Source organism: Lynx rufus, unplaced genomic scaffold (genome assembly GCF_022079265.1).
Source record: "Lynx rufus isolate CCGP_SWC_20201006 ecotype Redwood Valley unplaced genomic scaffold, mLynRuf1.p SCAF_10, whole genome shotgun sequence".
Classification (NCBI taxonomy): Eukaryota; Metazoa; Chordata; class Mammalia; order Carnivora; family Felidae; genus Lynx; species Lynx rufus.
The window spans coordinates 44,958,368-44,982,281 of record NW_025814824.1 but is presented as its reverse complement, the minus strand read 5'-3'; the positions used below and the strand labels follow the sequence as shown (position 1 = coordinate 44,982,281).

The 23,914-nt window shown below is 39.7% G+C and overlaps 1 protein-coding gene across 3 annotated transcripts in view; it reads left to right on the top strand.

Moving 5' to 3' along the window:
* Positions 1-23,914, top strand: part of MLLT3 (MLLT3 super elongation complex subunit) — a 285,909-nt gene that overhangs the window by 203,734 nt on the left and 58,261 nt on the right. For all 3 annotated transcript variants that reach the window (XM_047064901.1, XM_047064917.1, XM_047064909.1), the window contains one exon: positions 5,928-6,632. In XM_047064901.1, the coding sequence (XP_046920857.1) occupies positions 5,928-6,632 (705 nt within the window). The remainder of the gene's footprint in view (positions 1-5,927; positions 6,633-23,914) is intronic.

The following is a 23,914-nucleotide window of genomic DNA, read 5'->3' as shown; positions in this document are numbered from 1 at the left end:
GTTTTTATAATCCTATAACTGATGAGAGGTAGGCATGTTGTGCATTTCATGTGTATGCACCTGGACGACCCTGTGCCTGCCTTCTGGCCTCTTTGCATCTCCAGCCTCAGGAGTAGAGGGGACTCTCCCTCCTGTTGAGTGTCTCCTGAACACCTTTGGGGCGGAGGGGGTGGCTGGCAGTCCTTGTGCAGTTTTCTGTGGGAACTCTTCTGTGTCTTGCTTAGAGCCCAGAGCAGAGCAAGCCCCATATCAGTCCTCTTTCGAGATGCCCATAATCCCATGGCCACATTCTTCAGGCCCCATTCACTGCCAGCTGGTTCCCAGAGCTGACTGGTTCAAGAAGGCAAATGGGTTGGATTTGAGATGAAAGTTGGGGGAGGTGAGTCAAATTTAAGGTCCCCTCTTTCCCCACAATCCTGGATTTTTATACTTGATTCATAGTTTCAGATGATATTTCACTCCTGTGCCATTTGTCGTGGGTTTTTTAAAAATTTTTTTCTTTAAGTTATTTATTTTGAGAGAGACAGAGATAGCACGAGTGGGGGGAGGGGCAGAGAGAGAGAGAGAGAGAGAGAGGAGAGAGAGAGAATGAGAATCCCAAGCAGGTTCTGTACTGTCATGTTTGACGTGAGGCTTGACCTCAGGAAACCACGAGATCGTGACCTGAGCCGAAACTGAGAGTCAGATGCTGAACTGACTGAACCACCCAGGTGCCCCCCATTTGTCATGCTTTAGTAGCATTACAGAGAGATTTTTAGTTTGAAACCTACCTTTGAGTGTTTTACCTAGCTTTTCATATGCATAAACTCTTGGACTCTATTATAATTTCCAGGGAGTATCCTTTTCAGATGCACTGTGGACAAATCAACTTTTAAAGGAGAAATTTTTGCGTTGGGATAAATAAAACTCTTCTGAGGGAGTTTATTTGTCTGTATGCAAATTTCACCGAACAAAGATACGAATCTAAACATCTTGTGCAACGCGGAAGCCAGTCGAATTGGGACAGAGACCGAAAATAGGAGCATAGGTAAAAAGGAGAGACAGGAGCTGGAGAAAGAATCAGCTTTGCATTATCAGTGGTACTAGGAAGAAGACGTGGTGATGATAACACAGCAACTGAAAGCCACATATAATCAGAAAACCTTATTTTGTCCAGTAGCTAATACCTTTTCTTAAGCTATCTACTAGAGTTGCTGACAAGTGTATTAGAAGAGATTATGTATTAAAAGGACCGATCCTGTTCCAGAAAATTAAAACAAGGAAGCATTCAGTAGAATCTGAGAGGCTGAAAAACAATATTGTACCCTATATTCATAGGTAGTAAAGTTAGTGCAAATATGTACATGTTTGTTTAGTCATTTGCCTTAAATATTTGATATCTGAATTATGCACACTTCTTCTCCCTAATATTGATATTCATTTTGTCCTAATGAGCTTCAGGCAAAGAAAATTTGAATTATACGACATGTGTAAACCTCCCATTGAATGGTAATTAGTCTGTTCTGCTTAGTGGCACTTAAGGTTAATAGTTGAGTAAAAATTTTTAAAAAACAGTGACTTGATCTCCGATATGTGTGGGATAGATAGGCTGAGAATCAGTTCAAGCTTTTATTCTGTGTCAGTAACAATTCCTCACTTTGTATCTAAGCCTCGGTTTTACATTTATTGCACGTGTGACTAGAGAGTCAGGTGACAATACATCTGAACTTTGCCATTTATCACAGACCCAGGACAGAGAAAATGTAGTCTATATAATAGGAACCATTCTTTCACCTTTTTTTATATTTTCTAAATTTTTATTTATCTGGGGTGTTGTTATGGGCTGTTTTTCTTTTTACCTCTCAGTTGTCATAATTTAAAGGAAGCTTTTTGTAAAGGGGCAGGAGCGAGAGTAGCTTGCTTCTATGAAGATTTGTTGGATTGGTGAAAAGCTGGGCATTAAATACCTAGGCCAGTGTGGGAGCAAAAAGTTATAAAATTTCTGGAGTTTTATACTTAAAATCATATGTATGTGATTAAGAAAGGAGTCTAAACTTTCTGTGACACAAGAGTCTGTGTTCTATACCACTGTGTACTTTGCATTAAGAATTCTAGTTTGTCCCTCAAAAGGGTTTTAGAAATAAATCATGGAAGGAGCCCTGTAGAAGTTGTTTTTTTTTTAATACTGAAATTTACTATTTTTTAATGCTTAATATTAGAAAGTATGTTGGTAGGTAGGGGCACCTGGGTGGCTCAGTCTGTTAAGTGTCTGGCTTTGGCTTAAGTCATAATCTCATGGTTCATGAGTTCGAGCCCTGCATCGGGCCTTTGTGCTGACAGCTTAGAGCCTGGAGCCTGCTTTGGATTCTGTGTCTCCCTCTCTCTCTGCCCCTCTCCTGCTTCTGCTCTCTCTCTCTCTTTCAGAAATAAACAAACATAAAAAAAAAAAAGAAAGTATGCTGGTAGGTAAAAATCTGTGTGTTTTAAAAAGTCACATTTATAAACCTATGTATAATACTCCATGAAGGTTAAATATTGAGCAACAATGCTTGGGTGTTCTAGAGCCATAATTAGAATACTGGTTGCAAATTGCCAAAATTCGTGAGTCAACAAACCAATTAAAAAAAAAACAACTGAAGGATATTAGATTTCAAATGTTCTTCCTTAATTTAGTTTTCCCATTATACTTTATTTTAATTATTCATAGTATTGCTTAACATGCCAGGAAATGTCTTGTAATAGAATTTATAAAATAATGTAGTTTCAGTAATATGAATACTATCTTTAGCATTCTGCTTGTAAATCTCAGATAGAGATGTTTTGTAAGGAATCATCTAGTTTGATGCATAAAAGCACGTCTTTGCATAGTAACTTTATCCATTTTAGAACTTTGAGACCAAATGCTCACTTGAGAAAAATAAATGGAAATGATTGGTATATGTCATTTTGTTGTTGTTATTGTCGACAAATAAGGAAAAAATTGTAAGAAAAAAAATATATAGTCCACTAACATAGAACAGTAATTTTTCATCTTAAGTATTTTTCCTCAAATTTTTATTTAAATTACAGTTCGTTAACATGCAATGTAATATTAGTTTCAGATGTAGAATTTAGTGATTCATCGCTTCCATACAACACCTGGTGTTCCTCACAACAGGTGCCCTCCTTTTTTTAAAAAAAAATTTTTTTTTAATCTTTTACTTATTTTTGAGAGAGACAGAGCATGAGTGGGGGAGGGGCAGAGAGAGGGGGAGACATAGAATCCAAAGCAGGCTCCAGGCTGTGAGCTGTCAGCACAGAGCCCGATGTGGGGCTCAAACTCCCGAAACATGAGATTATGACCTAAGCCAAAGTCGAACGTTTAACCGACTGAGCCACCCAGACTCCCCCGGGTGCCCTCCTTAATACCCCCCATCTACCTCCCTTCTGGTAACCATCAGTTTGTTCTTTATAGTTAAGAGTTTGTTTCTTGGTTTGTCTCTCTTCCCCCCCCACCCTTATATTCATTTGTTTTGTTTCTTAAATTCCACGTATGAGTGAAATCATACGATATTTGTCTTTCTCTGACTGACTTATTTTGTTTAGCGCTATACTCTCTAGCTCCGTCCTCATTGTCGCAAATGACAAGATTTCATTCTTTTTTATGGCTGAGTAATATTCGATTGTGTGTGTATATATACACAGCACATCTTCTTTATCCATTCGTCAGCTGGTGAACATTGGGGCTCTTTCCATAATTTGGCTGTTGTTGATAATGCTGCTGTAAACATCGGAGTGCATGAGTCCCTTCGAATCTGTATTTTTATATCCTTTGGGCAAATACCTAGTAGTGCAATTGCTGGATCATAGGGTAGTTCTATTTTTACTTTTTTGAGGAACCTCCATACTGTTTTCCACTGTGGCTGCACCAGTTTGCATTCCCACCAACAGTGCACGAGGGTTCTCCTTTCTCGACATCCTTGCCAACTTGTTGTTTCCTGTGCTATTAATTTTAGCCATTCTGACAGGTGTGAGGTGATACCTCGTTGTAGTTTTGATTTGCATTTCCCTGAAGATGAGTGGTGTTGACCATCTTTTCATGTGTCTACTGGCCATTTGTATGTCTATTCATGTCTTCTACCTATTTTTTAACTGAATTATTATTTTTTGGGGGGGGGGTGTTGAGTTTTATAAGTTCTTCATAGATTTTGGATACTAACCCTTAATCACATATGTCATTTGCAAATATTTTCTCCCATTTCACAGGTTACCTTTTAGTTTTGTTGATCATTTCCTTTATAGTGACTATTACTTTCTTTTTTTTATATTTTTGTTAATGTTTATTTATTTATTTTTGAGAGACAGAGAGAGGGACAGTGAACAGGGGAGGGGGAGAGAGGGGGGTCAGGGAGAGAGAATCCCCAGCAGGCTCCATGCTGTCAGCACAGAGCCTGATGTGAGGCTCAAACCCCTAAACCATGAGATTGTGACCTGAGCCGAAATCAAGAGTCAGAGGCTTAACCAACTCAGCCACCCAAGCGCCCTGAGTATTACTTTATGATAGTTATTCATATACATGCTTTTCTCTTTTCTTCTTACGTAGACCCTATAGGTAGATTGACTGTTTTAGTGAAAAGCGTAGCCCCTGCCCAACTGTCTTTTCAATTCTGCTAGATATTTAAGGGACACAGGATTGATGTACAGATCATTGACTTTGAGTGAGTTAGAGGTGCAGCAGAACAAGCAAACCTTGAGATGTAAATTCCGGTTGAAAATTTGGACATGTATTTGCCATTAGTTCCATTAGAAGGTGGAAGTAAGCAAGAAAGAGCTTTTCTTTTATCGTATTGGTGTAGATTTTTACAAGTCCAGGATCTACTTCTGTGTCCTAGTCTTACTATTAATGGTAGAGGGTCACAAATGTGTTAAGTATGAATTTAAATTTTGTTCCTAAATAGAAAGGTTCTGTGTAGGTCATATATACTGAGGTACTTATATCAGTGAAAAAATAAGCAGCACATTTAAAATGGAACAGGCAGTCGTGAACTCTTTCCTCGTGATTGCACGATAGAAATTGGCTAAAGACTTTTCAGTCCGTTTGATGACTATGTGGTGACATGTTTGTTCTGTTGGATTTCTCTTTTCTTTGCTAGTGGATGGGAGACACTTCCTAATGAAATGACACTCCCATGAAATTTGGGCAGCAAAAAAAAAATTGCTTTTTATCTCAAATTGAGAATTCTTTTCTTTCTTGTTTGGGTCTTGTGATTCTTGATATTAAAAAGCCATTTAAGATTTAATATTATCTGGCCTCACCATGCGACACTGGGCTATTTTTCTGCCTTGTCCTCGATCTTTGCCGTAGCTGGATGCTGTTCCCCAAATACAATTTCATCCCTCCTTGTCGTGCTTCACTCTAGTCGCTGGTCTCCCAAGTCCTTTCTCATTTTTCCCTTCCTAGTAATGCCCTGCTTATCCTTGAGGATCTAATTCAGGTGTTACTTCTCTATAGATTTCTGAACGATTCTTCTCCCACACCCCCAACAGAACCAATGGCCGCCTTCCTTTTGTGGTCATAGCACATCGTTGGTGGCTCTTGGAACAACCATGACTCCTAGATACGTCGCAGTTCCTAAGAGTCGGGGCCATGTGCCATCCTTCCTTGTGTCTCCTAGAACAGGCGTTCCGCGAACATTTGTCCAACCGAAATGTTTAGAACGCCATGCTTCTCGTGATTAGGAGAGCAGCTGGCCTCGTTAAACCCCTTGATCACAGTGGCCCTCGTTCCCTGTGTTCCTCACACACCCTGTCCCCACCTGTTGCACTGTGCTGATTGGTGTCTAAGAAAATGCATTCGAGAGCGATCAAAGAAGGATCCTTGTATGTGGATGCAACGCGCGGGGGAGCCGGCTGGCGACTCCGCGTTGCTCCGGAGCTCTGAGTTGCGTTCTCTTCTCCCCTTTCTGCAGGACCCGAACAGGAGCATTCATACCAGCAGCAGCAGCAGCAGCAGCTGTAGCAGCAGCAGCAGCAGCAGCAGTAGCAGCAGCAGCAGCAGCTGTAGCAGCAGCAGCAGCAGCAGCAGCAGCAGCAGTAGCAGCAGCAGCAGCAGCAGCACCAGTTTTTCAAAGCCTCACAAGTTAATGAAGGAGCACAAGGAAAAACCTTCTAAAGACTCCAGAGAACATAAAAGTGCCTTCAAAGAACCTTCCAGGGATCACAACAAATCTTCCAAAGAATCCTCTAAGAAACCCAAAGAAAATAAACCACTGAAAGAAGAAAAAATAGTTCCTAAGATGGCCTTCAAGGAACCGAAACCCATGTCAAAAGAGCCAAAACCAGACAGTAACTTACTCACGATCACCAGTGGGCAGCAAGACAAGAAGGCTCCTAGTAAAAGGCCCCCCATTGCAGATTCCGAAGAACTCTCAGCCAAAAAAAGGAAAAAGAGTAGCTCAGAGGCTTTATTTAAAAGTTTTTCTAGCGCGCCACCGCTGATACTCACTTGTTCTGCTGACAAAAAACAGATAAAAGATAAATCTCATGTCAAGATGGGAAAGGTCAAAATCGAAAGTGAGACATCAGAGAAGAAGAAATCGACTCTGCCACCGTTTGATGATATCGTGGATCCCAACGATTCCGACGTGGAGGAGAACATGTCCTCCAAATCTGACGTGAGTAGTCTTGTTGGTTTCCCTCCTTTCCCATGTTAGCCTTCAGGATTTATTTCAGATGGCTGTAGGATAAAGGATGAGGGAAGAAACTGACAGCCGACCCGTGAAATGGTAGCATGGATGGGCCTAGAGATGAATTTCCTTAACTAATGGAAAGAAGGAAATGAAATCATTAAAGAATCGGCAGACATTTGGACTGTGATGGAAATTGTTAAAGGAAAGATACGTTCCGTAGTGTAATAATGGGCTGTGTTGAATAGCAGCAGGAAAATTGAGATGCTCCTTGGCACTTAGTTACTGTGCTTTTCCATGATTGCTGATTTAGGAAAGTGAGAAGAATGCGATAAAACTTGAATATATGAGAAAATAAATTTAAAAGACAAATTTAGAAAATATTGGGGTGCAGCTATAACGTTGATCTTTTTGATCAATGCTATGAAGTAATTTGTTTACAGAGATGAGAAGCTGGTATAGTATTTTTAAGAAGTTTTCTGGAGGCAAAATCGATATAACGATATACCGTATAGATTTAAAATGTATAATTTGGTAAAATTTGACACATATTTGTGCTTGTGAAAGCCGGTGGTGGTATTTTGAAAAAGAACCACTTAATTTTTTTTTTTTTTTCTTCCTTTGGGGCCATGGTCAGGGTATGTGATCTTTGTTTTTGCTGATGGGTGGGATTAACTTTTGTGGATGCCTAAAAGACCATCTGACCATTTCACGCCCCTCCAAAATGTTACCTGATGTTGAGATTTAAACTTACAATTGCAGATTTCTCAGAGTTGGAAGGGGGTTCCACGCTATCTATTCTAACTTCTCGCCAGTATAAGAAATCTTATGCTTCCAGTGACAGAACCATTAGTATTTGAAATAGTATTCCATTCCAGTTCTAGAGAATGAACGTTATTTACTTTTTTTTTTAAAACAATCTTTAGCCCTTTTAAGTTACTTATTAGTCCTGACCAGTCCAAATAATCTCCTTACTTTGGCTTGTCAGTATTTCTAGACAATGGTCAAGGAAGATGTCTGGCTAAAAATTGCTGGCAATTTGAGACTATTTCTCTTTCTGTCCCACGGGTTCACCATACACATGTTCCTAATTCGAGTGCTGGCGGAGGTGGAGGGACTTCGTAGCAGATTCTGTCTTCTGCATTTGCGCTGGGTAGTAGGGCAGCCGGGTGACAACGTGGAGTCACAACCGATCTCCTGTTGTCCAGAGACTACTTCCTTCCCCACTACCCTCCATAGCTAATCTTGAAATTGTAATAGAAGATCAAATTAGGAGCACAGTAGCATATAAAATACAAGAGATTGGGGTAATTTGTTCCAGTGTTTGGTAAATGTTTTAGAGCAATAGTTTATTGAACCAATGAGAACTAATGGGTTTGTGCCAACACGTCAAGCATTTATTTTTCCTCTTGTGCTTTTTACTTAGGGTCCTCTTTTTTTTTTTTTTTTTAAGTTTATTCATTTATTTTGAAAGAGAGACAGCACAAGCAGGGGAGGGGCAGAAAGAGAGGGAGAGTGAGAGAATCCCAAGCAGGCTCTGAGCTGCCAGTGCAGAGCCTAGACGCAGGGCTTGAACCCATGAAACTGTGAGATCGTGACCTGAGCCAAAACCAAAAGTCCAGCACTCAACCGACTGAGCCACCCAGGTGGACTTAGGCTCCTCTTAATACAAAACTTGTTCTCAATTAGGTGTTACTTGGAAAGTTTTTTTGTATGTTTGACTTTTATTTCAAATCACCCTAAGATGTCCATTGATCCTCTTGGGGTGTGATTAGTCTATCAAGATTGTCAGGTTTAGCCACTTAGTCTTTCCGTATTCTGACGTGTTGTGACTCTTCTCGAACGGAGGTTTTCCAGTTGTGGCTTAGGATTCAGTGGTGAGCCACGAAACCATTTTAGCATGTCGTCACCAGTGTTTACAAAAAATCAGAATACGTTGTAATCAGCATGGGTGAGTAATGGTTTGTAAAAATTCTATTTCATAGGCTGTGTGTGTTTCTTATAGTAGGTTATGGTCAGAAAGGCATCTTTCTTGAACGTTAGCTGATTAAACGACATTCCTAAAGCAAACCTCTTTCTACATGAAATTGGCCCAGATGATCATCGTCCTTAGATAACTCTGTGCATTTTTGTTTTTATTTGTCTCTTGCTCCCTCCCTTTTCTATATGATTTATAAGATATGACTTTTCTTTTCATAAACTTCATGTTCAACTTGGTGTATTAATCCTAAGCCATAATTTGAAAAATCTTTTGGAGTAAAGAGTTAGAATCTTAATTCCTTACAGTAGGGAGCAAATTTTCACAATTCATGACATAGGAGAATCACATATCCAGTAATTGTTATAGGAGTTTTTGTAACGGGTTCTGCACATCATTATAGAGAAAGTCTCTAAAGGCTTTTGGATATTATTTGGGTATAAAACCCAACAGATACCCTTTCTTTATCAGTTTTCTGGTAGTAGTGCTTTTATTGTTGCTGTTGTTGGTTTGATTCTCTAAATGCAGGTGGTGGAGCCGAAGAAAATTGATGAAAGTCGTTCCAAATAAGCCATGACTCAAAAGACCTTTCTGTGAACAAAGAAAATAAGGGGAGGCTGGTGGAGGGAGGGAGGGGAAGGGAGGTGCTAAAGTTCCCTGTATGCAATAGTAGAGATCACCTTTGTCTGGCCTTCTTCCTACCTGGTGTTCCCACTGTGGGCAAGACAGAAGGAATGGGAGACAATTGTAATGGAGAGCAGTGAGGAGCCCAGATTTTCCCTTGGCCAGTAACAGATTTGATAGCTTGGGACAGGCCCGACTTCAGTGGGCATACTGTAATATCCTGGTGGTGAGTATGTCTGTATCTGAGTAAGTGTGGTAAGATGATCTGATCTCTCTAACATCCTTTCCAGCTTTATTATTTGAATATGAACCAGATTTGTGTTCATTTATGGCAGATAGGGTCGTGGGTAATTTTAGGCACAATGGGCAGAGATCATGGTCTTTGAAACAGAAGAAAGAGACAAAAAGAAATTGGAAGAGTAGGAAGAATTAGGAAGGGCTGGGAAGAAAAGATTATTTACCTGGTAAGCTTGTAAACATCTTACCTGGGTACAGGTTAGTTACAGTAAAAGGAAGAACTTAAAAAAATTTTTTTAAATATTTTATTTATTTTTGAGAAAAAGGGAGACAGAGTGTGAGCAGGGGAGCGGCAGGGAGAGAAGAGACACAGAATCTGAAGCAGGCTCCAGGCTCTGAGCTGTCAGCACAGAGCCCGATGTAGGGCTCAAACCCATGAACTGTGAGATCATGACCTGGGCCAAAGTCACATGCTTAACTGACTGAGCCACCAAGGCGCCCCTCAAAGGAAGAACTTTTTAAAGAAGCTTTTCCATAACTAAGTTAGATTCAGGTTTTATATAAAAATAAAATCAGTGCTATTACTGATTACTGGAAGCTTACTTAGATTGTTGATTCATATGGTTCCTCTTGGTTAAGATTTTTATATACTTCGCATAGAAAAGTAGAAGTACATCCATGCTTTGTATTCCTACATGTCGTTTTTGAAGGATCACTTATTTGTTAATTGGTTAGGCAGGCCAGGTAGGTAGGAGTCAAGTAAGCAAACAATTAGGAGTTTGTAGTGTGGTGACAGACAGGCTGTGGTTTGAAGCCCAGCTCCTCCCGTGATCTTAAGCAAATGTTTTAACCTTCTGTATTTTAGTTAATTCTCTTGTAAGGTGGAGATCGTGATAGTATTTACTATGTAGGATTATTGTGAAAACGGTAAAGCACCTATGAGCACATTAACCAAAAAATGCTAGTTAACTATGATATGTGTGATGTAGCTTCTGGCAACCTTTATAACATACAGCTTTGAGAGAGATTTTTTTGATATTCAGAAATACTGTAGAACTCTAGTGTCCTTGTTCAAGAGTTGGGTTATATGTTTTAAAGGGGCAAAAATACTAGGTCATGTTGCTCTGAAATTTGTTTTGAGAAGGTATATGTCCTTGATATTGGTACGCATTTGTTACACGGTGACTGGAAAATTAGAGGGCTTTAAATCAAAGCTTTAAATCAAAAGTTAAGCCAAAAAGTGTCCCAGGATCTTTGAGCTTTTTACTTCAAATAGGTAAAGGACAAGGACATACCTAGCACTGTATTAGGTGGGCTCTTGCTTGTTTGTTTTATTGCTGCTACTATTAAAGGAAGACGTCCTAAGAAATGACTTCTCTGTGGATTGTTATTAATGTTACACAGAGTCGTTTTTAAATACATTTTGCAATTCCGGAAATGTTTGTTCTTTTCTAAAGAAATTTAATATGGTCACATGAAAATCCATTGGTGATTTTTCCCGACAGAATTAAAGAGTTGCAGGGAGACAGAGGGAGTGGTTTATAGTGGGTGAGCATTTAGCAAATACAGGAAACATGGTAAGAGCGTGTTTTTGCTATATACATAAATGTTAGCATTAAGAATATTGTACCTTCAAGGACCTCCGTATTTCCCGTTAGAGTAAGGCTATTCTTGGTTTAGGAAATTATCACCTTGTGGTCATGATGGTCATTTATGGAAAGTAACCTTACTAGTGATTGACATGTGCTAGCAGCTAGAAGGGTGAAGGTCTGTATCCTTGTCAACTTAAAGTTTATAATTGTGGTTTACATGAACTTGTTTACGCTTTAATTGACAATTAAAAAGAGCCCAACTATCTATCACGCCTCCTGTATTTCCCTAGGTTTTGTGTTTCATTTAATTCAGCTTCCGAAGAGAAATCTATTGGGTTGATCATGTTTTGTGATATGGGGGAGTTTGGTATTCATAGCAGAGAAGAAGGGGGACAGAGTAAAATAAAACTGAAATAAGTATTTATAATCAGATGTGGTTTGGGTAGTAATTTCCTTATCATTGCCGTTGCTTTTGCCTTGTTCTGTAGAGATTTAATTGTGATTTAAAAGTGCAGACGTAAAGAGTTTTCACTGTCTTTCCTTGAAAATGGGCAGGGTGCATTTGGGTAAAATGTTACACACTTCAACCTGCCATGTGAGGAATGAGATTATAATCCTGTCCTTTGATACTTTGGTTTTACCAACGTTGTTTTCTTGGTTAAAATCTTCTTGAGGGAAAGAGATGAAATCTCTTCTAATAGTAGCATTTTACCAGTGGTGGTTCAGATACAGGATAAAGAATTCAAACCACCTTAGCAGAAATTTCTTTTGAAAAGAAAAAAAGGAAGAAGGAAAAAGAAACTTCCCCTCTTTTGTTGTGCCTCATTTCCTCCCACCCCACCCTGTTCCTTGCCCTGCTTAAACTGTCTGGAGCTGGCAGTAAACGTCCTGTTGTTGAAGCATTGGCCTTAGGTTTTTATGTGATGGAAGCCTGTGGCAGTCAGAGAAGAAGGTCTTTATTGTGTTTTCAAAGTGGCTTTTTAATGACTTGTAATTCCAGCACATGCAAGAGCTGTAAAGTCTGTAAGCATAGTGAGTGAGCAGCTGGAGAGGCCATTCATTAAAGGGCAGCCCTGCCTCTGGGGGGCGGGGGGGGGGGGAGGGGGAGGCGGGGGGGGGGTGCTCTTGTTCTGGATTCCTGTTCTCTGCATCTTATAACTGGAGGTAAACATACCTGAAGGGTTGCAATCCTTCCTCTGATAGATTCAGCTCAGTGTGGAACTTTGATTAAAACAATAGGAAGAAAGTTAACTTTGTTGAGTGCATGGAGATATTTCACCTGCCCTTGTTTTCAGCTGCTTTTTTGCTTGTTTTCCATGTCATATGTGAACGGGTAGAGGGGTGGGTATGGTCCAGCGAATCAGCTATTTCATTCACTCAGTCACATTCCTGACTTAGTCCAAAAAAGGATTTGGAGTAGTCAAAAGGGAGATTTTTACCTTAAAACAGAGTTAGGGGCTTCTTCTCTTCCTTGTTTGGGTATCATACTAAGCCTAAATTGTTCCACAATTTTTAAACTAAATAATTTGTTAGAAGCCCTTAGGTAGCCGAGGGCCTTGAGCAGACAGGGGATTCTATCATTGCAGAGTTGTTGTTACCCCTAACTGCCAAAACTCAGCATTTTTCCTTGTATTGAATTGTACGTCTCAAAAATTCCATGAGCCTCCTTCAAGAGAGCTGCATTGCCTCTTCAGTGCACTATTGTTTCTTACTCTGGGGCCCATGATCTTTACCTAATTGTCTCATCTGTCATCTTTAGACACAAAATCAAAGATGTGATCCAACATGGTCTTTGCATGGCCAGCTTTACCATACCATTGGGATGCCTGTAGTTGAACATTCCTTGAGTGCTTTCTATGTGCTCATCCCCCATCTAAGCACTTGACTTGTTTTAACTCATTTAATCCTGAAAACTAGGAAGTAGGTAGTATTATTATCCCCGTTTTATAGATGGGGAAACTGAGACTGAAAGAGCTTTGGCCACAGTTGCCATGTGGTGGAGCCAGGATTTGATCCCACTTGGTAGGAGCTCACTCGAGGGGTTTTGGAGCGAAGCAGATCATTTTTTCCCATGGATTCATATTACATATGCAGAGATGTGCTTCATGACATTGGCATCAGTGCTGTGAAAGCCTTTGGTATAATGTTCTTGTTCCATTTATGAATCATGTTTCTTTGACCTACCTATTGATTTGGACTTTTACCAACAGTCTTCAGGAAGTGATAGGTTGTCCTTAGCGCTGGATTTGGCATACACAGGGAGGGAAGAGCTGTAAACCGTCCAGGGATCTCTGACTTCTTACACACGCTTGCTTCAAGTACAACAGACTCCCGTGGTTCTGGGTTTCACATTATTATATGATCACTATTTCCCTGCCCCCAGAATTTTCCCACTTGCTTTTGCGAGGGATTTATGTTTAACAGAGCTGAGCTGCAATATCAAGCTTTCCCAGAAGGTGCCACCAAATAACAAATGGTGTCCTACAGTTCGAAGATCACTTCCCTTTGAATCTTGTAGTTGTGGTCGGTAATTTCATTTCTAGTGTCTCTAAGTCCTTCAAAATGTAGGTTGCGCTTTCTTTGAATTAGGAGACAAGATAACACAACAGCATAGGTAGAGGATGGTTTTCTTTTGGAGTCTATGTAATTATTTAGAAAAGTCTGAGAAATTGTTCTCAGTGGGTAACGATTTATGACTGGAAACTTTCAAGACAGTCTCAAGGTCCTCAAAGAAAAATCACCCGTAGGAGGCTACTTTAGGTCACTAAAGGTGACAGCACAGTGAGATGTTCCCAGGTAAAGTCAAAGATCCTTCTATTAGGAGAAAATGGAACAGCATTACTAAAGTGTTTGGAGACAACAAACTGCCTTTGAATTCTGAGGATACAGAGGATAGGGATGTGGGGGCGCTGGAATAGGGAGAAATATTCAGAATTGTTGACACAGAGAAAAGGAATTTCCTTGCTTTTCTTGGTCATGGGAGAAAATGTACGTATGGGGTCCTCAGATGTGATGTGATACTATTTAACCATTTTTAAAAATGTTTTACTTATTTTTGAGAGAGTGCGAGTGGGGCAGAGGCAGAGTGAGAGGGAGACAGAGGATCCGAAGCGGGCTCCACGCTGACAGCAGCAAGCCCGTCATGGGGCTTGAACCCACAAAGTGTGAAATCATGACCCCAGCCGATGTCAAGAGTCCAGTGCTCAACTGACTGAGCTACCCAGGCACCCCTGTATAACCATTTTTTTAATTCAAGTGTAATTAACATACCATGTTATATTAGTTTCAAGTGTACAACAGAGGGCTTCAACAATTCTGTACATCAGTCCTTATCGTGGTAAATTTACTCTTAATCCTCCTTGCAAATTTCATCCCATGCCCCCCCCCCCCCCCCCGCCTCCCCTCTGGCAACCACCAGTTTGTTCTCTGTATTTAAGAGCCCGCTTTTTTTGTTTCTCTTTTTTTCCTTTGTTCATTTGTTTCCTAAATTCCACATATGGGTGAAATCATATGGTATTTGTCTTTCTCTGACAGATTTATTTCACTTAGCATAATACCCTCTAGAGCCATCCATGTTGTTGCAAATGACAAGGTTTCGTTCTTTTTTATGACTGATTAATATTCCACTCTGTACACACACCACATCTTCTTTAACCCTTTGTTGACGGAGCCTGGGCTGCTTCCGTATTGTGGCTATTTTAAATAATGCTGCAGTAAACAGAGGGGTGCAGATAGCTTTTTTAGATTAGTGTTTTCATTTTCTTTGGGTAAATGTCCAGTAGCAGAGTTATTGGGTCATAGGGTAGTTCTGCTTTTAACTTTTTGAGGCACCTCCGTACTGTTTTCCACAGTGGCTGCACCAGTTTGCATTCGACCAACAGTGCACAAGCATTCCTTTTTCTCCACATCCTTGTTAACACTTGTTTCTTACGTTTTTGATATTAGCCATTCTTGCAGGAGTGGGGTGATCTTGCATTGCGGTTGTGATTTGCATTGTTTGGATGGTTAGTGATGTTGAGCATCTTTTCATGTGTCTGTTGGTGATCTGGATGTCGTCTTTGGAGAAATGACTATTCAGGTCCTCTGCCCATTTTTTAATTGGACTATTTGGGGTCTTTTGGTGTTGGGTTGTGTAAGTTCTTTACATGTTTTAGATATTAAGTCCTTATTGGATATATCATTTACAAATATCTTCTGTCATTCGGTAGGTTGCCTTTTTGTTTTGTTGATGGTTTTTTTCCCTGTGTAGAAGCTTTTTATTTTGCTGTAGCCTCAATAGTTTAATATTGCTTTTGTTTCTCTTGCCAGAGGAAACGTATCTAGAAAAATGTTTCTGCGGCTGATGTCAAAGAAACTACTGCCCATGTTTCCTTCTAGAAATTTTATGGTTTTAGGTCTCACATTTAGATCCTTAATCCATGTTGAGTTTATTTTTGTGTATGGTATAAGAAAAGGGCCCAGTTTTATTCTTCTGCATTTAGCTATTCAGTTTTCCCAACACCATTTCCCATTGCATATTCTTGCCTCCTTTGTCATAGATTAATTGACCATAGAAGTGTGGGTTTATTTCTGGGTTTTCTGTTCTGTTCCATTGATCTATGTATCTATTTTTGTGCTGGTACCGTACTGTTTTGATTACTTCAGCTTGGTAGTATATCTTGAAAGGTAGGATTGTGGTACCTCCAGTTTTTTGTTTGTTTGTTTTCAAGATTGTTTTGGCTATTTTGTCTTTTGTAGTTCTATACAAATTTTAGTGGTATTTGTTCTAGTTCTGTGAAAAATGCTCTTGGTATTTTGATACAGATTGCATTGACCCTGTAGACTGTGTTGGGTAGTATGGACACTTTAACAACATCAGTTCTTCCAGTCAGTGAGCATGGAAGATGTTATTTTAAATAAATAGGTAAAAAAATTACTAGAGTACCCTGGCTTAGGACTTCAGTGTTTATAATTACTATACTGTTTTTTTTTTAAATTTAATTCTTGAACCTTGCTTTATTTTGTGGCTCTTTTATTTTTTTAAATATAAACCACCATGTGACTTTGAGTAACTACAAGCATTTCCTTCTAAACAAGTTTGTTTGTACTTATTCTTTGATTACTTGAGTGATGTTCAATAACGTTCAAAAATATTTATGTGGTAGATACTTGTGTATATAAACACTGTACCTGATGGTACAGATGGTACAAAATTAGAACTGAGGCTGAGCTTGGAAGAACAAAAGGCATGAGGAAGAGGAGATGAGGAGTGGAGGAAACAACTTGATTTAAAAAAAAAAAAAGCTAATGGCAACTGTAGATCGTTCTGTGTTATCCTCACTGAAAGTGAAGAGAGATCCTACAAGCAAGTCTTGCCATTAATTTATCGCACTGGTTTGTCAGGAATGAAGGAAGCCTTATCGAACCCTACTGCTGCGAGGGGTGTCCCGAGCAGTTGCACTTCATGGCCTCTTTTTTCATCCATGTAATGTGTGCGATAGCTTTCATTCTCATCTCACGGATACGGAACTGGAAGAGCTAGAACTCAAGTCCAGTTCTCACTACTGCCAAAGCCCATGCTTTTGTGGTGCCATATCACCAATTACACCTTGTTGAGAGGAAAATCACATCAAGTGAAAACCACTGTGGTACTGATGAACCCTTTTCGAGAAAAAAAATCTAATTGGCACGATTAGCTTTCCCACCATCCGGCTTCCTCCCTGACTCACTAATAGTGCCACAGTTCAGAGAAAGGGGGAGAATAAGAAATAAGATGTAGCCATAATACTGGAATACTTGGCCATGAATGATGGCAGACAAGAAGACCTGGCTGTGATTTCCAAAATGATGATCAGCTGATACTTCCAGTGCATCGCTATTATTCTCTACTAAGTAGAATTGTAGAAAGTATTGAAAAGCCATGCTACCTTAGAGTCTATCCAAGGACACTGTTCACCAGTTTACCATCTTGCTAGATTATTTCTTGTACTTCATGCTAGGGTATGAAGTAACAGTAACAGTGTTACTCTGAGAGGTCCCATTTATTGTATTACATCATCAAACAGTTATACTCACAAAGAACACGCAGAAGGAAGGTAGGTTCAGACTTCCACGAGATAGTGGTGTAGGAAAACCTGAACTCACCACTTCCCATGAACACACCAAATCTACAGCTGCATATGGACTGTTTACCTCTGAAAAAGATCTGAACTAAAAGGCAACCAACGGAATGGGAAAAGATATTTGCAAATGACATATCGGACACAGGGCTAGTATCCAAAATCTATAAAGAGCTCACCAAACTCCACACCCAAAAAACAAATAATCCAGTGAAGAAATGGGCAGACGACATGAATAGACACTTCTCTAAAGAAGACATCCAGATGGCTAACATGCACATGAAAAGATGCTCAACATTGCTCCTCATCAGGGAAATACAAATCAAAACCACACTCAGATATCACCTCACTCCAGTCAGAGTGGCCAAAATGAACAAATCAGGAGACTATAGATGCTGGAGAGGATGTGGAGAAACGGGAACCCTCTTGCACTGTTGGTGGGAATGCAAACTGGTGCAGCCATTCTGGAAAACAGTGTGGAGGTTCCTCAAAAAATTAAAAATAGACCTACCCTATGACCCAGCAGTAGCACTGCTAGGAATTTACCCAAGGGATACAGGAGTATTGATGCATAGGGGCACTTGTACCCCAATGTTTATAGTAGCACTCTCAACAATAGCCAAATTGTGGAAAAAGCCTAAATGTCCATCAACTGATGAATGGATAAAGAAATTGTGGTTTATGTACACAATGGAGTACTACATGGCAATGAGAAAGAATGAAATAGGGCCCTCTGTAGCAACGTGGATGGAACTGGAGAGTGTTATGCTAAGTAAATAAGTCATACAGAGAAGGACAGATACCATATGTTTTCACTCTTATGTGGATCCTGAGAAACTTAACAGAAATCCATGGGGGAGGGGAAGGAAAAAAAAATGAGGTTAGAGTGGGAGAGAGCCAAAGCATAAGAGACTCTTAAAAACTGAGAACAAACTGAGGGTTGATGGGGTGGTGGGAGGGAGGGAAGGGTAGGTGATGGGCATTGAAGAGGGCATCTTTTGGGATGAGCACTGGGTGTTGTATAGAAACCAATTTGACAATAAATTTCATATATTAAAAAAAATGAGTGTAAAACACATCATAATATTTATATGCTGATTACATGTTGAAGTGATATTTTTATTACTGTACTGGGTTAAATAAAAAACAATTAAAGATTAAAAAAAAAAAAAAGATCTGAGAACTAGATGAACTGTTTCTCCAGAACAGGAGAGGAAATGACTACATCAGAATGGGTAGGAAAGGCAGACACTTGGTCTCACCAAAACCCCACCCCTGGTGCAGCAACACACAATAGGGAGGGGTCTCACCAGACCAATACTTCTTGTTTTCTGTTTTTTTAGTATTTATTTTTGAGAGAGAGAGAGAGAGAGAGAGAGAGAACAAGATGGGGAGGGGCAGGAAGAGAGGGAGACAGAAGATCTGAAGTGGGCTCCATGCTGACAGCAGAGAGCCCGATGCACGGCTCGAACTCCCAAACCACAAGATCATGACCTGAACCGAAGTCTGACGCTTACCTGACTGAGCCACCCAGGCACCCCCCCAACTCTTCTTCTGGAGGAGCAAGGGGTTGGTGCTCTACATCAGGTTACCCAACTCTTGGGATCCGTTCTGGAGAGACAAGCCCCTAAAACGTCTGGCTTAGAAAACCAACAGTGCTGACATCCAAGGGACTGAAGTGCCGTAGGAACTTGAGAGTCCCCGTTGAAAGGGCTTGACGTGTGGTTCTATTCACTCTGGGACCCAACAGAAATAGTGTTTGAAAAGTGCCTAGACTATATAGGAAGAAGATTCATTTGCCAATCTAAAAGTATTTGCCAGAGGGGCAGGGGGTAGTTGAAACTCTCCCTGGAGATGGAGGCACTCGGGGACACTGGTTTTGCCCTCTCTGCCTACCCTGATAGCACAGGTCAGCGAGCTCCCTTGCGGCACCCTCCCACTGCCTTGCTAAGACCGGTGGGGGCCCGCAGCTGCAGCACTATCCTGCTGCCTTGCTGAAGCTGGAGAGCGCAGGCACTTGGAGTACTCCCCCATTCCTTGCCTGGGGCAGGTGAGCATGCGTGGTCATGGCATTCTTCCGCTCCCACCCCAAAGCCAGGGGCACTGTCCTGCTGTTTTCCAGAAGTCCGCCGGTGTGCACAGTGAAGACATTTTGCTGCTGCCTTTCTGAAGCCAGCAAGTGTGTCCCACCTTCATATATTTATGCCAACATAAATCCAGCGGGCACGTGCAGTCCACACAAAGGATGCTCCTTGATCACCTGACCCTGGTGGCCAAGGGGGCTGGTATTCCTGAGCTCCATGGGAATGTAATAATCAGACCGTTCTTGGGAGGCTACACCCCCCCCCAGGGCTCTGCACAGACAGCAGACTTGAACACAACCCCAGTCTTCCAGTGAAAAAGGTCTCTTTACTTAGAATGGAGCCTCAACCTAAGAGACAGGCTTCAGGTTTCCCATATATCTAGAGGCTAAGGAGGCACTTCCGGGCAACATTAGCAGAGAGACACCGTTCTTTTAACCCCCCTCGGCCTTACTACAGCTCAATGAGACCCCCCAGAAAGGAGCTTATACATTTATTTGGAGCCCTCATTTTTGCACCTGGGGGACACCTCCTCCAGATCTTCTGGTCTTGAAGCCAGGAGGGTTTACAGTTGCAGCCCCACAGATCTGTATATATTGGCATATTTTAAAAGCTTGTCCCTGAGGGTCTGTTTTCCAATCAGCCTGAAACTAGATGCTGAATGAGATTCCTCCCCTTGGAACATTGATAGTTCATGGCACACCCTCAACAATAAGGACATATCAAGAATAAATCCGGCAGTTTAGACAATCACAAAGGTTTGAGAGACAACCAAGAGCTAGGGCAATGTTGAATAAGAAGGTTTATCACCTACACAGGCCACACCTTCAAGACTGAGAGAGGTAGCTATTTGGCCTAGTACGTAGAAACAAACACAGAGGTCAGGCAAAATGAGGAAACAGAAATATGTTCCAAATCAAAGAAAAAGGCAGAAAAGACCTTAATGATACAGAGATAAGTAATCTATTTGATAAAGAATTCAAAGTAATGGTTATAAAGATGCCCACTGAACTCAGAAGAATGGATGAACACAGCAAGAACTTCAACAAAAAGATAGTGTATATAAGAAAGTAGCAACCAGAAGTCACAGAGCTGAAGGATACAATAGCTGAATTGAAATGTACACTAGACTGCGTGAAGCAGAAGAGCAGATCAGTAGCTGGGAGACAAAGCAATGAAACTAACTTATCAGACAGAGCAGCAAAAAAGAAAAGTAATTTTTTTTGAAATGATGATAAGAAACCTGTGGGACACCATCATTTGGAATAACATTTGCATTATAGTGGTCCTAGAAGAGACGAGAGAGAAAAGGGCAGAAAACTTACTTGAAGAAATAATGGCTGAAAACTCTGCTCACCTAGGGAAGGAAACAGACATAAGATGTCTAAGATGAACCGAAAGAGAGCCACATCAAGATATATGATAATCAAACTGTCAAAAGTTAAAGATAAAGAGGGAATCTTAAAAACAGCAAGAGAAAAAACAAACGGTTACATACAAAGGAAACCCCATGAGACTGTCTGCAGATTTTGCAGCAGAAACTTTGCAGGCCACAAAAGAATGGCATGATATATTCAGAATGCCGAAAGGAAAAAACCAAGAGGACTCCACTCAGAGAGGTTATTCAGAGTTGAAGGAGAGATAAAGAGTTTTCCAGACAAGCAAAAGCTAAAGAAGTTTGTCACTACTAAGCTGGCTTTACAAGAAATGTTAAAGAGACTTCTTTAAGCTGAAAAGAATTAATAACAATTAACTAATAGCAAACTAATAACAAAACATATGAAAGTAAAAATCTCCTTTGAAAAGGTAAATATATAATAAAGGTAATGGATAATCATTTACAAAGCTAGTATGAAGGTTAAAAGACAAGAGTAGTAAAATTAAAACTAATAGTTAAGGGCTACATAAAATATGAAATAAAATATGACCTCAAAAAACAAAATGTGAAGTGGGAGTAAAAATGGACTAAATGCTCCAATGAAAGTATATTGAGTGGCTGAATAGATTGAAGAAAAAAGACATCTATATATTGCCTAGAAGAGTTTTACTTCAGAAGTAGGGACATATATAGACTGAAAGTGAAAGAATGGGAAAAAAATCTTCCATGCAGTTGGAAATGAAAAGAAAGTTATTGTAGCTAAAATTACTTTAGTGTAGTTAAAATACACTTTAAAACGAAGACTGTGATAAAAAAACAAATAGGGGAACTACATAGTGATGGTTATTCCAACAAGAAGATATAATATTTATACATGCACCCAACATCAGAGCATCAAAATGTACAAAGCAAATATTAACATAACTAATTGGAGAAGTTGACAACAATACAATATTGGTAGGGGACTTGAACACCCCACTTACATCAATGGCTGTATCATCCCAACAGAAAATCAGTACAGAAGTATCCACCTTAAAAAACACAGTAGACCACATGAGACTTACTAGATGTATACAGAACATTCTGTCTACAAGCGGCAGAATACACATTCTTCTCAAGTGCACATGGAACGTTCTCCAGAATAGATCACATGTTAGGCCGTGAAACAAATATCAGTAAATTCAAGGAGATTGAAATCAAATCAACTAAAGGAAGAAACAAGAAAAACCACAAATACACTGAGATTGTATAACCTGTTACTGAACAACTACTAGGTCATAAAAGAAATCAAAGGAGAAACAAATATCCAAAGGCAAATGAAAATAGAAATACGATATATCGAAACCTGTGAGATGCAGCAAAAATGATTCTAAGAGGGAAGTTCATATTACAAGAGAAATCTCTGGGAATGCAAGCTGGTGCAGCCACTCTGGAAAACAGTATGGAGGTTCCTCAAAAAACTAAAAATAGAACTACCCTATGACCCAGCAATTGCACTACTAGGCATTTATCCAAGGGATACAGGTGTGCTGTTTCGAAGGGACACATGCACCCCCATGTTTATAGCAGCACTATCAACAATAGCCAAACTATGGAAAGAGCCCAAATGTCCATCGGTGGATGAATGGATAAAGAAGAGGTGGTATATATATACAATGGAGTATTACTCGGCAGTCAAAAAGAATGAAATCTTGCCATTTGCAACTACATGGATGGAACTGCAGGGTATTATCCTAAGTGAAATTAGTCGGAAAAAGACACAAATCATATGACTTCACTCATATGAGGACTTTAAGAGACAAAACAGATGAACATAAGGGAAGGGAAACAAAAACAATATAAAAACAGGGAGGGGGACAAAACAGAAGAGACTCATAAATATGGAGAACAAACTGAGGGTTACTGGAGGGGTTGTGGGAGGGGGGGATGGGCTAAATGGGTAAGGGGCACTAAGGAATCTACTCCTGAAATCATTGTTGCACTATATGCTAACAAATTTGGATATAAATTAAAAAAAATAAAAATAAATAAGTTAAAAAAAAAGAAACAAGAGAAATCTCAATTCAACTTTACACCTATAGGAACTCGAAAAAGAAGAATAAATGATGTCAAAAGTTAGTAGAAGGACGGCAGTAATAAAGACCAGAGCAGAAATAAATGAAACATAGAGTAAAAAGAAAACAAAACAAAAAAAAACAAAACAGTGAAACTAAGAGCTGGTTCTTTGACAAAATGATTCACCACCGCTCCTAGTAAAAAAGAGAGAAGGGGGGCTCAAATCAAATAAAAAATGAAAGAGAAGTTAAAACTGATACCACAGAAATATAGAGGGTCATGGGACTACTATGACAATTATATACCAACAATTTCAACAACCTAGAAAAAAACGGATAAATTCCTAGAAACTTACACTCTTCCAAAACTGAGTTGTGAAGAAATAGAAAATCTAAAAGGACCAACTACTAGTAAGGAGATTGAATCAGTAATCAAAAGCTTCCCAACAAACAAAAGTCCTAGACCATATCGCTTCACTGCTAATTCTAACAAACATTCAAAGAAGATTTAGTACCTATCCTCAAACTCTTCCCAAAAAATAGAATGCTTTCAAACTCCTTTTGGAAGACCAGCATTATCCTAATATCAAAACCCAACAAGGACACTATAAAGAAAGAAAATTAAAGGCCAATATTCCTGATGAACAAAGATGCAAAAACCCTCGACAAAATATTAGCAAACTGAATTCAACAATACATTAAAAGGATCCGACACCATGATCAAGTGGGATTTACTCCAGGAGTGCAAGAATGGTTTAACATCTGCATATCAATCAATGTAATACATCATGTTAACATAATGAAAGATAAAAATCAGGTGATCATCTCAGTAAATGCAGGAAAAAAGCATTTGATAAATTTCAACATCCAGCTGTGATAAAAACTCATTTTCCTCTCAAGTCAGGAACTTTGATAAGACAAAGATGCCTATTCTTTCCACTTTTATTCACCATGATATTAGAAGTTCTAGCCCTAACAATTAGGCAAGAAAAAGAAATGAGGCATCCAAATTGGAAAGGAAGTAAAACTGTCACTATTTGTAGATGACACGATACTATATACAGAAAACCTTAACAATACCAAAAACCTTTTAGAACTAATAGATGAATTCAGTAAACTTGCTGGATACAAAATTAATAAACAAATCTGTTGCATTTCAATACACTAATAATAAACTATTAGAGAAATTAAGAAAAAAATCCATTTACAATTGCATCACAAAGAAAAA